The sequence below is a fragment of the Hyperolius riggenbachi genome, chromosome 1, assembly GCF_040937935.1.
Source record: "Hyperolius riggenbachi isolate aHypRig1 chromosome 1, aHypRig1.pri, whole genome shotgun sequence".
In the NCBI taxonomy this organism is placed as follows: Eukaryota; Metazoa; Chordata; class Amphibia; order Anura; family Hyperoliidae; genus Hyperolius; species Hyperolius riggenbachi.
The window spans coordinates 424,477,822-424,491,917 of NC_090646.1; the positions used below are offsets into that span (position 1 = coordinate 424,477,822).

The following is a 14,096-nucleotide window of genomic DNA, read 5'->3' on the forward strand; positions in this document are numbered from 1 at the left end:
GATGTTTGCTTTTAAAATACCTCTCAAAACACTAACTGTGCTAATAATGATAATTTTATATGAGCGCCTTTTCCCTTTGTAACCAGTGCCGCTTCCAAGCATGTTTCTTCAATCTGCCTTTGTTCATAAAGCTGAGGGCAGCTTTCCAAGTATTAACCATGGTGAATGGCTCTGTCATTTTTTTTGCCTCTGCAATATCAGCGTTGCTGTTGGTTTTCCAGATCTGAGCTAATGTCTCAATCAGAACATTGTTATATACATGCTTGAGACAGACTTCAGGACAGATCTAAATCAATCAGGCACTTATTATTTTATAGCAGGAACTACTGATGTTATTCATTGGTTCATATACTTGCTTGAGCTGTATCTCCTCTGCTTTCAATAAGTTTAATCCGGAAAGAAACTGGGCTGCGTGTTTTGGCTTTCCAGGGGAAATTTCAATGTGTTCTTGTGCCAACATTGCTTAAAGTGGAACTAAACTTTCCAAACCAATTGCTTTCCAGGTATTCAGTCCTCTCTTAGTTCAAATTATTTAAATGTGGAGGGAAAAAACGGAAAAATCTACTCACTAGTTTTATATTTTTGGCTATTATGATAGTGTGATGCTCCAATCCACAAGGCATTGTCTAAAGAGGCAAGTTTTGTCTGAAATTCTCTATAAATTCAAAATTTTCTAAGTAACATCATTTGGATGGTGAAGTGAGTTGACATTTTATCAACAAATTCTTATTTAAAAAAAAAAAATCAGCTGATTAGAACAGTTTTTTGGGTGACAGCTGCCGTTTTAGGTCAGTGTTCTCCCCAGGCTCTTTTAGCCGGGTGCTCCGCCCGGCTAGATTTGGTGACCACCCGGCTGTCATCGGCTCACCTCCTCGCCTCCTCCTATGCTGTAAGCAGAGTTGCCCTGCATTTTCATCTCGACCCCACCCGGCTACTTTTTCATGCCGCCCAGCTGGAAAAAAAATTCTGGGGAGAACACTGTAGATTGACACGTGGTTATCAAAAATGCAGTTCAGATGAGCTTTTCTAGGAACATGCAGAGAATTTAACATGTGATTTTATAAGTAAAGAGTTTTATAAGGCTGTATGTGGTGATGAGATAGGCATCCATGTTGAACTCTAGGCCACATGTATGGAATAGCCTAAACCTTCCAATATTGGATGAAAATGATTTCTTTTAGATCTTTACATATGGTAGACAACCTAGACTAATAAGAAATTGTGTGATGAAATGCTGGCCTGTGGTTGAAGGTATCAAAAGGCACAGCTATGAAGAGTATTTAAGAATCCATCCAGGTCTTGTAGAGAAGCAAAAAAATAAAACAAAAAACAACAACCCTTAAGCTGTTGTTGACGGACCGGATACTATGAGTGCAAAAAAATGCTCCATTGGGTTGATCCCCAATGAGCGTTGAGCCCACACTGGTTTGTGGGTTTCCCTGTAGATATTAATGAACAGGATATTAAGGAGTGATTGTTCCTGCTTATGGCTTTTAATGGCTATGATGTTCTCGGACCACTGAAAATTCTTAACATTTCCTGCTGTTGTAAATCAAGGTGATGTGTTGTGGGGGAGTTTAGGAAGTGGTGCTACCGGTTGTGGAAGGGAGGAGGCCTGCCATGCATTATTCAAATTCCATGCAGTTGTTCCCTTTTGTGAGGGACACGTTGTCCATGGGATGGTGCCACATCACATTAGAGGCACTATTGCAATATGGAACAACTTGGTTTTGCTTGCAGACATTTGTTTTGCTGCTTTTGCATCCCTGAAACATAGGACCTCATATGCGAGGTATGAGGGTGTTTTGAAGAGGCTTCTTTTCTCTCACAGTGGTCAAGTGGAAACCATAAAAGTAAAAAAAAAAAAAAAAAAAAAAAAAAAAAAAAACTTGAAAGGTGCTCTTCTAAGGTCATATGGCTTCCCCATACATTTTTTTTTCCTTTTTACCTTTTGATTGCCTTTATGCAATTGAAAGAACCGGGAAGCTAAAGCTACCTAAAACTTTTTTTTCCCCTGCCCTAAAGTCTGTGACTGAATAAGTGTGAGTGCAACAGGTTGCACAAATGAAAGGTAGAAGTGAGGCGGATACTCCACTTTAAGCCTGGTGCTAACTGTAATTATGATTGGCCAACCACTGCCCAATTTTACTACCTCCATGTAGTATTTACTACATAATCTGCTCATAGAATTCAATATCTGTTGATCCTCGTATTACATGGAGGTGGTAAAATTGGTCACTGATTAAAGAATCCTAATTGAAAGTGTGTATCAGGCTTTAGATATTCACCTAAGTCTTCCCTTTCTCCCTGAGTGACGTTCTGCAAATGTCTTGACTGTGATTTACATTAATTTTCATTGAAGATCACAGTTGCTAAGCACTTCAATCGTCAAAATGAGGCAATTCCAAAGCCGTGACTGCCAAATAGAAGTTATATTTTAGCCCTATCACTCTGTTTTTAGACCCTGCCTTTTCTATTATTTTGCCTTTCTTTTTGTGGAATTTCAACTTTAGGTCTGCTTAATTGGACCTGTGCTGGACAGTTGGCCGCTTATTTATGAAGTCATTTACATAACAATGACTCAATACTGTACAATCATGCATATGAGGAGTCTCTTAACTGCGTTATTTTCCCCCATTCCTTAATTTAGCCCTTTGCAAATTTAAGCTGTATTCTATCTTGGTCTGTACTCCTTGAATGCCTATTGCAAGTAATGACCTCACAGTAGGGATTATAGTTTTTGTCACACCTACTACAGTTAAACAGAAGAATCACAATCTGACCTCCACTGGCCTGTGGAATGATTGCAAAGCCATTCCAGTTACATAGCACATTTTATGTATCTAACAAAAAAGCCTTTTCAGAGAAAGCTTGCTGCCCAGGTGAGGGGAAAGGCATTTGAGTAGACCATAAGCTGCACCTCCATTTTAAACGGTGACATTTTAATGATAGGAAATCTGCAAAATTATTTGCCATCAATTGTGAAGGCAATAACAAGCCTTGGTGGTTTTTCACACTCTGTGTTAAGTGCTTTCAGAATGACAGCGTAAACTGTGTCAGAGAACTCCAAGGAAGTAAAACTGATTAAAATGTTCATGCTTGAATGCGGCTGATGGAATAGTTCATTTGGACTTTCCATACCTCCTGCAGCTCAAGCTGAAATATTAAAATTCAGTGGATTTAAATCTCTCTCCCCTCAGCTCAGGAAAAACATTACATTTTAATAGGTTTTAAACTCATAATTCATTGGTTTGGAGCAGCACATATTAAATCTATTTAAATATTACTTGGGTAGTGATTTAAATTATTTTTGCTTCTTAACATTCCTTGTTGAAAATTGTTGTTTGGAAGAAAAAAAATGCTTCTGCTTTACGTTGCTCAATAAATGTGTGTGTGTGTGTGTGTGTCCATTGTCTAGTGGTATCATATACGTGCCATGAATATATGCATAAAGGGAGCCTGTACATTTCTGCCTATCTATAAATCCTTTGATTGTGAGGTTCAATGTCAATTATCGCTATTACCTTTTGCGTATAGGTTTGAGAAACGATTCTTAACAAAAGTGAAATGCCTTTGTAGATCATTCCACACTACAGACCACTTGAGGACGAGCCAAGCTTATGTGTGTACTATGGCCAATAGGGGAGTTCCAAATTCAGATCTACTGATCTGTTCAAAGTCACATAGTCAGGATTTAAAGTACCCCTAAATTGGCAGTGTAACCTACTTACTACTAAACTAACTGCTACTTACCTACTAAATAGCGGCATTTCTTACCAAATCCATCTCCTCACCGATCGGGGCCCCATTCCGCCGCAACACCTGTTTGACAACTATCAAATGTCATCACTGCAAAGGCTCTGACCCCCGGAAGTACTTCTGGGTCAGTGACCTAATGCACAAGCCGAGACGCTGTCTTCCCTTTTCTGTCCCTATGCACGCCGCATCACCTCCCTCTATGCTACCTTGTGCTCTGGTAGCCACCCATTTTATGCTCGTTCCAGAAGGCAGCATGTCTCAGCTCATGCATAACATAAATGCATGAAATACAGAGAAACACTGTCAGTTCAGGAGTACTGTCAGTTCAGGAATGAAAACTTTTCATTGTGTGCTGTACAAGAGTTCAGTCTGCTTATAAAGAAAGTATCTGCCACCCGTCTGCCAATATGACTGCATAGTATATAGCTTTGTTGCCTTAGAACTGCTGGTAGGCCTCATTCAGGCCTTGATGAGGCTTGATGGTGTTTGGTTGGAGTTTTTGTTTGGAACCCCAGCCATGCCTACTCTGCCCCATGCCACACCTCCACCAGACCAGCCATACTCCTATTCTCTAAATTAACTTTCTAATTTTAAATTCAAGTTGTGTAGTATTGTTGGTACTTCATAAGTGGCCGCTTTCACCTTTTTATATGCGTACTATAATGGCTGAATATCGCTTTGCTCTACATGTGCACATATTACAAGGAGTATATATAGTATGAATGCGGCCTTGGCATTTTTGCTGTACACTTATCCTTTTCCTTTTTAGCACCTTGGCTCTTTAGAGTGTGTGGTGATCCAAACAACGAAGTCAGCAAGTTCAAACATGATGGCTTCCTAGAGCCATTGTGCAAATGTAAAATTGATATTTGCATTGTTTTAAGGGGCAAAGAAATACACGCAGAGGTTCTCCTTTGCCTTATTCTGCACATTCATTTGTCAATCATTCTTCACTCACATTTCATACAGGGAAATGATTTGTCTGCTTCTTGAGTTTCAAGTATGTCATTGTGCTAGGTGTCATGTATCTGGGCCTGATAGCTGACACAGGAAAACAAAGACTACTCTTTGTTCTAACTGACCTGAAGCGGCACATGGCAAAACAGGTTTTCTTCTTTTTTATTTTTTTTTATTGCTGTCAAGGAAAGAGAAGTCAACTTAACATGTAGAATGTGGCCTCTTGTAAGGAGTCAGAGCTTATTAGAATGAGAGGCATATATAATGGAATTGAATGAAATATACAAGCTGAAGGTGCCAATACATTATTCTATTTGCAACCTTGATATCAGACAGATTCAGACCAACAAATAACATTTATATTGCGCTTTTCTCCTGGCAGACTCAAAGCTCTAGAGCTGAGCTGGAGCCACTTAGGTGCACTCAAAAGGCAGAAGCAGTGTTATGGAGTCTATTCCAAGGACTCCTACTGAATAGGTGCTGGCTTACTGAATTGGAAGAGCCAAGATTCAAAAACCTATGTCAGAAGCAGAGCGCTTATCCAGTACACTCCCCAGCTGAAATCTGTGTGCAGTACACTGGCAGTAATAGATCTCTCTCTGATTAGAGAGGGATCTATCTGTTGGTCGAATTTGGTGGTCATCTGCAAGTGTATAGGCACCTTTATTGAATACAGCAATACAAAGAGTAACTGGCTGATAACCGTTCATCTCTTATCCTAACACTGCACACAGAGCAAGGTAAGGAAGGTAGTTACGGATTCACTTACAGCACTTGCTCATAACGCTGCCCTTTTTAAAGTGTCGGTGTCGTCCCTTTTTTTTTTATAGCATTTCCTTAGAAGGAAATATAGCAAATGTATTACTTTTCTTATTCATTGTATGTTTTGCTTTCTATAAATAGGAAGATCGATTGAGAAGCACTTGTAAAACTTAAAAACTTAAATTTTGTGTGAAGAGTAATCAATGTTTTAGCAATCGCAAGGGCTATTTTCAAGATCGCTACTTCACATCCTTGAATAAACTGTAGCAGGCTATTCCTAATAATACTTCAGATTTACACTTCATGATTGCAGATGGTGTTGATATTTGATAGCACTTTTTTTGGTTTGTTTCTTTATCAATGGAAGTAGGAGTTGCTACTTTGTTTACCTGAAAATAGCTGCTAGTAAACAATATCTATTGTGAAAAATTGCCCAATTAGTGACACCGCAAATAAGTATCTTTATATCTCTGAAATAGGACTGCGTATGTATGCAAGCAAAATAACATTTATCATACTAATTTATGTAGCAACTAAAGCCCCGAACACGCTAGGTGAAACTTGGCTGATGTGTTACAGCCTTTACAGATAATCCAGAGTGTGTTGTAGGGCTGAACGATTTTCGGTTTTTAAACCGAAATCGCGATCAGCGGCAAGACTATCTTGAGATAGTCAAAGTGGGGGGTTTTCCGCGCCGCCGCTTTGCCCTTCTCTGCTCTAGCTCTGGGCCCCCTCTGCACTGTCACGCTCAAGCAGCTGGGAAAGCAGTTTTTACGCCGAGCGGTGTCGCCGGTCACGTGTAGAGAGAGGAGAGCGGCGCTGCTGGTCATGTGATGCGGCGCCACTGGTCACTTGTTGCCGGCGAAGATGCTCAAGGCGGCTGGGAGGAGAGCCTTCTGCAAGAAGGGATGTGCAGAGCGCCGTCCGCCTCCTCACTCCTGAGCTGCAAATCACCCTGGAAGGCCAAGGGAGCCACATGCTTGTCAAGCCTAGTCTGCAAATCGCGCACCAGCTGCTGGAGGGTCCTGTGCTGAAGGAGGAGGTCAGTGCTGAGGGACAGGTGTGTCATGAGCTGGGGGTGGTTCGTGCTGGGGACTGTGTGTGTGTGTGTGTGTGTGTGTGGTAATTGTGCTGGCAGACAGGTGCATCATGTGCTGGGGGGATTCGGGCTAGGTGTGCCATGTGCTGGGGGGAGTTGTTCTGGGGACAGGTGTGTGTTGGGGGGGGGGGGGGGATCGTCCTGGGGAAAAGCGTGTCATGTACTGTGGAGGGGGTGGAGTCGGGCTCGGGGACAGGTGTGTCATGTGCTGGGGGGGGATTGTGCTGAGGAATAGATGGGTTATGTGCTGGGGGGCAAGTGTGATGTGCTGGGTTAGAGCACGGCAAGGCGGATCGGGACTTTCTGGAGGGAGGGGAGGAGAAGGTACCAGCGGAGGTGAGGGGGAGACTATCTATCTGGCTAACCTGTACTGCAGCATCTATACTGGCTAACCTGTACTGGTGCACTTATAGCTAGCTTACCTATATAGCTAGCTAACCTTTACTGGGGAATCTAAAGCTGGCTAAACTACTGTATACTGGGGGCACCTATAGTTGGCTACCTATACTGGGGCCACTCATACTCACCATCGATGTGCTGATCCATCGTTGTGTAGCAAAAATCGTGAATCGAATCGAAATCGCAATTCCTGACAGATATTGTGCAATTCAATCTTTTCCTAAAATTGTTCAGGACAGGTGTGTACAGTGGCCCCTGATGCCTTGGCCAGAGGGCGGATTGAGTTGGATGAGAGCATTGGTTTTTTTTTTTTTTTTTCACGCACCGTACTGAAACTCTATCAATGGTGTCTTATTCTGGAAGTCCTTATCGCCTTCTGGCTTTATTATATCATCATCATCATCATCATCATCATTATTTATTATTATTATTTATTTATTAGACACTGACCTCTTCCACTGGACTTTACAGAGTAAATGGTCATGTTACTGACAGTTATAGTGTAATTCCTCCCAATCGCTTTCTAATTCCTACTAATCAGTCTCCCAATCGCCTACATTTGGATTGAGCCATACACACATGGGCTGTTGGGATGGGAAGGACATGGTTAAAGGCACTCAGAAAGCCACCACTTGCAGTGTTTGATTCTGCCAAGTACACACCTAATCAGTTTTCCAGCTGTTATTGTAACATTTATGGACCAGTTTGCTCCATTCTAATGGCCTGAGAGGCTTATCTTGAGTAGGTAGTTGCTAAACTCCTGAATTTGGTAGCCTCACAAACGCCTGGAAAACATACGTAGTTTTCCTGATGTTTCTAGAAATCTTGCCATTACAATAAAAACTATACAGTATATATACCACATTTTTAGCGGGGAAAGAAAGGTACAAATTTGTGGCTTGACTATAGACTGAGGGGCTTTACCAATCCCCAGCACATTCCTCCAGCTGAAAGGAAACTAAGATTTGTATGTGTCAAACCGACATTCATATATGGGTTAGGTTTATATAACTGACCCCAATACAAAATGATGATGTGATCTAAAGTGTCATTTTGGGGACGAGAATTTTTTTTTGTATGCATTAGAATATGTGGTAGTATGTGGAAGAATCCGAAGACTTAACATGGACAATTGAGGAGAAAACCTATTACCCAACCATCGTAAGTGAGGTGTGTTTAATGAGCTACTCGAGAGGCTAGCCAGAGGTGGAGAACAGTTGGCAAACCTGCAAAAAACATAATGGTCAATAATACAGTAGATTCCATTATTTTGATCTAAACATACTGAAATATATATATTTTGTATTACCTTGAAACCTTTTGGTAAGCTCCATTGGATAAATTTGTGAATTAATCCGCAGTAGATGAGCTGTTCTGTATCAGTCAATAGAAACCTATCTACAGTGGTAGGTTTCACACAATCTAATCGTAGATGCCAATAGAAACATGTTTGAAAATGGGTGCTCAATGTGGTATTACTCGGGTTCTGAGCAACTGATCGTAGGATTGCATGTATTGTGTGATCAAGTATCTTTGGGATTGAATAGTGTATGGACCGCTTTATAAAGATCAGATTATAACCCAACATGTAACTCACTTATAGATCTATACTGTACTGTTGTACTGTGTCCTATTGTTTTGTATTGTTTGACTTAACAACTCAATAAAAACGATTGAAATTAAAAAGATCAGATTATATTTTAGAGGTACATTTAGCAGGGATGAAGAAAATCTCTTAAGGTTTTACCCAGATGAATCTGTGTATGTATATAATGTATGATTTTATTGCTGGAATATGATAGTCTCAGCTCAGGTCAAGCAGTCCTGTATGTGTTGCCAATGTGCTGGTAAAAATGACTTTAAACTCTTGTCAGCACAGTTACTGGTGCATGCATCACAGTCCCACTCAAATAAACCTGTCACAACACAGAGTCAGCAGCAAGAGAAGAGTACAAGGGCAGGCCTCTAGCTTTTCATTCGAGCATCACTAAACGTGCACAGAGTGCCCAATTATTTCAGCATTATTGAGCAAGCCTACAGGAGAACCTATGCCTTGCTACATTAGATTTTCTTTAGTAATTTGCTCAAGTACCGCTGAGGACACTTAAAGAGCTTAAAACGGTGGCTGCAACCAGTTCCCTTTCTGAGTTGTTAATTCAGGTTTTTGCTTCCAAATTAACTCTCTCTGCATGCTGTGCAACAGGCCTAAAACTGCTCAGCACTAATTTGCTCAACATAAGCATACTTTTCTTTTTTTCGTTCCTACATCTGGTATAATATTTGGGAACTATACAGATTTTCATTTTGAATTTCATGGGATTTGAGCAGTTTGACATGGTAAACTGTTTTGTTATTAGCCTTTGGGTAGTCTGGAATTTTTGTGTCATTCTTTTAAGCTGATCATATAAAATTTAGTTATTTTATTGGGCAGCACAGTGGATGGCTCTTATACCCTTGCAGCAACAGAATCTCAGGCTTGAAATTAGTAAAGTAAATAATGATCCAGCAGTCTACTCTTGGTGATGCACTGTTTATTTTAGATATTCCGCAGGAGCCTGAAGTACACATTGCGGTCCAGCGAGTGTCTTAAAGGTACAACACATTTGAGGAGTCTTCCAGCTTTGAGTGCACCTAACTCTTTGGACAGATATATAGCTTAGACCTATGCTTGCTTTGATAAAGAGTCCTGTCATGGTCTCGAAACGTTGGCTCCATGGTGAATATCTAAAATAAACACTATCACCAAGAGGAGAACGTTGGTTCATTATTTACTTATCTGTATAAGGAGAGGTGGCGTCATCCACCTCAGTGTCTCCTGGCACCCCAATAAGATGTTGGCCTTAGCACAGTGCAGGATCCAGGTGCCTATTTGAAACTCTGGACCTTTAACAAACAGCAACACTGAGTGCATCATTCCCCTCCTTATTCTGCCTGTGTGCATCATTTCCCTCCTTACCCCGCCCTCCAGAAGTCCCATCATCTTGCACCCTGCCATAATCCCTCCTCCCATCGCCATAGAGACAGTACACATCACTGATATTCCTTACTGAAGCTTTTACTACTGAAACTGATAGACACAGAGATCCAATCACTAGAGGCATGAGGGAATAATAATTATTCCAGTATTTATATAGCTATTTTCTCCTGTCGGACTCAAAGCACTTGCACTTTCTCCTGTCGGACTCGGAGCACACTCTGTAAGCAGTAGCAATGTTGGGAAGTCTCGCCCAAGAACTCCTTACTGAATAGGCGCTGAAATGGGAAGAGCTGAGATTTGAACCCAGGTCTCCTGTGACAGAGACAGAGCCAATAACCATTATATTATCCAGCCACTGTAGTAAGGCATGTCAAAAATGGAGGTCTGTCATGATCTGGTTACCATCCCAGCTTATAACTGCAGCTTAGGCTAAAAACCAGGAGCTGTCAGTATTTTTTCAAGAGAAATATGAAAGATCATCTTTAATGGGGAAAAAAACCTTGCACGTGTCAGTAGTGCTGCACTGTACCAAGGCTGAAGATGAATACTTTACATCTTCATTTCAGGTCCGCTTTACCTTTATGTGCTTGATTGACTTCTTCAGTCTTAAAGTCAGTGGTCTTGGTCAATACAGCTTAAAGTGCAGTCCTTTGCTAATGAAAAGCAGTGCTATGAATCTTCACAATGACACACAGCCATTGATTTATGCATTTTCCTTCCTTCCCCTTGGCAGTATGTCTGATTTCTTATATGTAATTTGCTTTTTTTCATCATGCTGAGCAAGTTCAAGATCTATGTTTAATTTCTCACAGCAGCAACAACTCCAGGCTCAGCATCTGTCTCATGGACATGGTCTGCCGGTGCCTTTGACTCCACATCCTTCGGGGCTTCAGCCTCCTGCCATTCCACCAATCAGCAGCAGCGCAGGATTGCTGGCCCTCTCCAGTGCCCTCTCTGGACAGTCTCATCTTCCAATCAAGGATGAAAAAAAGCACCATGATAGCGACCATCAAAGAGGTCAGAGTAAATCTGAAAAGTCAAATTGTGATATGGCACGTTTCACTTCTACATTGCTAACTAAATACTCTCCTTTTTTATTTTTGCAGACAGAGATTCCATTAAGGTAAGGTTTGTTTATTGTTTTGTTGTCATACATTGTAATACTGATTTCCCTGTTATATTATATATAATATACCGGTATGTATTTTGCAGCAGATTGACAGGATTCTTCATGTATACAGAAAGGTATCTATGCACTTAGTATTTTTGTTTTGTCGACTTAATGGAAATTCTTTACTACTTGTAGATCCAGGCGGTCCAACCTGCAGGACCAGTCAGCTGTTTTTTGTTTTTTTTTCCTAAAAGGAAAATTTTGTTTGCCTATAAAAATTGGGGGAAGAGGGGATGCAGTACCGGTAGTAATATAATTCTGTTCCTCGTCACCAAACAATTCGCTTGCTTAAAATTATTATAGCACCTTAAAATGGTGGTGTTGAGTCCAATGAAACTGTGATTTGTTAGTCTGGGCTCAGGGAAAACGCCCCCACTGTATCATGGGGGGAAGGTGCGCCCAGACTTCCTGCCCTCTCACAGCAGCCTTTGTCAAATTACAGTTTACTAATGTATGTTCATTTTGTTGCTTGATATTTATGGAGAGAGATGTTTTTTAAGAGACTAGGTTAAATATAATTTCTGAGTTTCAGTGGTAATGATTCTTAGCAACTTTATTACTTAGTGGGTTGCCTTGCATGTGCTTAGTGTTTGCGTTATTTGGCACTTTATACAGCTGTTAAAGAGAACCCGAGGCGGGGTTCTCACAATGCAATCCACATACGGAGGCTGGGTGTGCCTATACAGCCCAGCCTCTGTTGCTATTTCAATCCCCCCTATCTTCCCCCTGCGCTCTGTAATCACCTATAAATCACAGCCGCGCTGTGCGAGCTGTGTTTACTTCTGTATGTCAGTCTCTTTGCTCCCCCCCGCCTCCTGCAGAGCTCCGTTGCCCCCCCCCCCCCCTCCCCCGCCTCCTGCAGAGCTCCGTTGCCCGCCCGCATCCCTTCCCTCCAATCAGCGGCGAGGGAAGGGATGCGGGCGGGAACCGGAGCTCTGCAGGAGGCGGGGGGAGCGGCAGACTGACATACAGAAGTAAACACAGCCCGCTGCAATTTATGGCTGGTTACAGAGCGCAGGGGGAAATTAGGGGAGATTGAAATAGCAACAGAGGCTGGGCTGTATAGGGAGACCCAGCCTCAGTATGTGGATTGCATTGTGAGAACCCCGCCTCAGGTTCTCTTTAAGGCAGTTTTGAAAAATGCAATATGGTCTTAATGTTTAATTGTAGATACAGTGGTGAAGTTTCGGAGTATCGGTCAGGTTCATATTGAATACGTCTTGTGCTTTTTGGTGGGGTTACATCTGTACACGCGCTCTCTCTCTCTGGGCCTTATGCAATTCACTTTTTCCCCTGCGTTTTCTCCTGGGAGATAATTTTTTATCCTCCATTTTAAGTACATTTTCAACACTCTGCATTTGGGAAGGTACAAAAAGTAAGTGTAAAAGTACTGTCAACATTATTCTGAGTATTTTCTTGCTTGCTGGTGATTTCAAATGCATTATATTGACAATTTTAAAAATATCACCTAGGAGAAAAAAATTGTGTGTGTGTGTGTGTGTGTGTGTGTGTGTGTGTGTGTGTGTGTGTCTCGCTCTCTCTCTCGCTCAGCTCAAATCCAGGAACCCCACTTACATCTGATAAGTCATTGCCATCATTTTAGTGAGTTATAGGTCAACACTGTCCATGGGCTGCTCATACAGATTAGTGTTCTCCCAAGATGCTTTTAGCTGCATGCACAGCCTAGCATTTTCTGAGATCTTTTAAGAGCATTTTCTGGTTCTTTAATGATCCCAATCCTTCTAATTAACTGTTCCCATAACACAACACCTAGTTCAACACTTCCCCCACCTCATCCCATGTATCTGGCAGTGAGGACACAACTGCGTTCATCAGACAGGAGATGGGTGGATGCAAACCAAGGAACAGCTGCACTCAGTAGCACTGTTAGCCAGGAGGTAAAAAAAATATGCTAGAATTAATACCTTCTGTGCCCATCCCCTTTCCCCACAAATGCATGGGCAGGGTGCTCTCTCTTATTGCATCTTGGTATCACTTTTTTTTTTTTTTTTGCTGACTAATCTATTTCCATGTGCTGGGCACAAGGTAGGCTACTGTGCATTGATTGGTATGGTATTGTCCTTGTTTGCCCATATAATTGGTTTGTTGCTTGATGCCTGGTTTCTCTGGCCAGTAGGAGAGCTCCTTTTACTGAACTTGTGCTTCTGTTTTGCTTTAGTACATCTGCTGTAATCTGGAGAACTAATGAAAATTTCCTTTCAGTTTACACTGTAGGAAGCCTTTTAATTGTGCAGTTTTTCATCACATGCTTTGCCTTTATTATCTCTCTCTGTATCAGGTGTGCTTTAACAATCTCAGGAACATTTTTATGGACTATAGCAAGTCTTTATTTTTTTCCTGAAAGCCACTAGTTTTATTAGGCTTAGTATTGCATTCCCGAGATAATACACCTAGAGCATTCCGTGTATCCATACACATGCCAACGTATATAAATGTACACAAATCTGTATTAGTTGTCTTTAAATCGGGATCCTAATGTAATGAAGTATTGTAATTGGCATCTTGCATTACAGATGTTTCAATTTGCTTACAGTTTCAGGTAAGAGCAGAAATAGCTTTTAAGTGAGACAGATGTAATGGAATCTAACAAGCTCTACAAGCGTGCCCAGGATGCTGCACTTCACTTTGTGCCGCGCTGCTATATATGGAAGGATGTTTCCCCTTCAGTCAATGCATATACATGCGGTGACTGAGAAATTGTGGTTTGACAGACCATTTTACTGTATTTTTTTTTTAAAGCTGTTAGTTGGGGCTTGTCAGCATCTGAGGCCGAATGCCAGCCTTACAAGGCGAACAAGTTCACTCATTTCCTTAAACGTTTGCGGCAGGGCCTAGAGTAACAGCTAAGCTGCCTGTTGTATTGATCTGCCCTCCCTGAAGTGTCTCCTTGTTAAGAGCCTTTTCTAGTTATAGAATTGTCTGCTGTGACTTGGCTTTCAGTGAATGTATTT

The 14,096-nt window shown here is 41.5% G+C and overlaps 1 protein-coding gene across 10 annotated transcripts in view; it reads left to right on the forward strand.

The window, feature by feature from the left end:
- LOC137518649 (transducin-like enhancer protein 4) overlaps nucleotides 1–14,096 on the forward strand; it is a 175,553-nt gene that overhangs the window by 58,526 nt on the left and 102,931 nt on the right. For 4 of the 10 annotated variants that reach the window (XM_068236770.1, XM_068236777.1, XM_068236814.1 and 1 more), the window contains 3 exons: nucleotides 10,766–10,970; nucleotides 11,060–11,076; nucleotides 11,166–11,198. In XM_068236770.1, the coding sequence (XP_068092871.1) occupies nucleotides 10,766–10,970; nucleotides 11,060–11,076; nucleotides 11,166–11,198 (255 nt within the window). The remainder of the gene's footprint in view (nucleotides 1–10,765; nucleotides 10,971–11,059; nucleotides 11,077–11,165; nucleotides 11,199–14,096) is intronic. The other 6 variants (XM_068236787.1, XM_068236823.1, XM_068236796.1 and 3 more) reach the window with 3 other exon arrangements.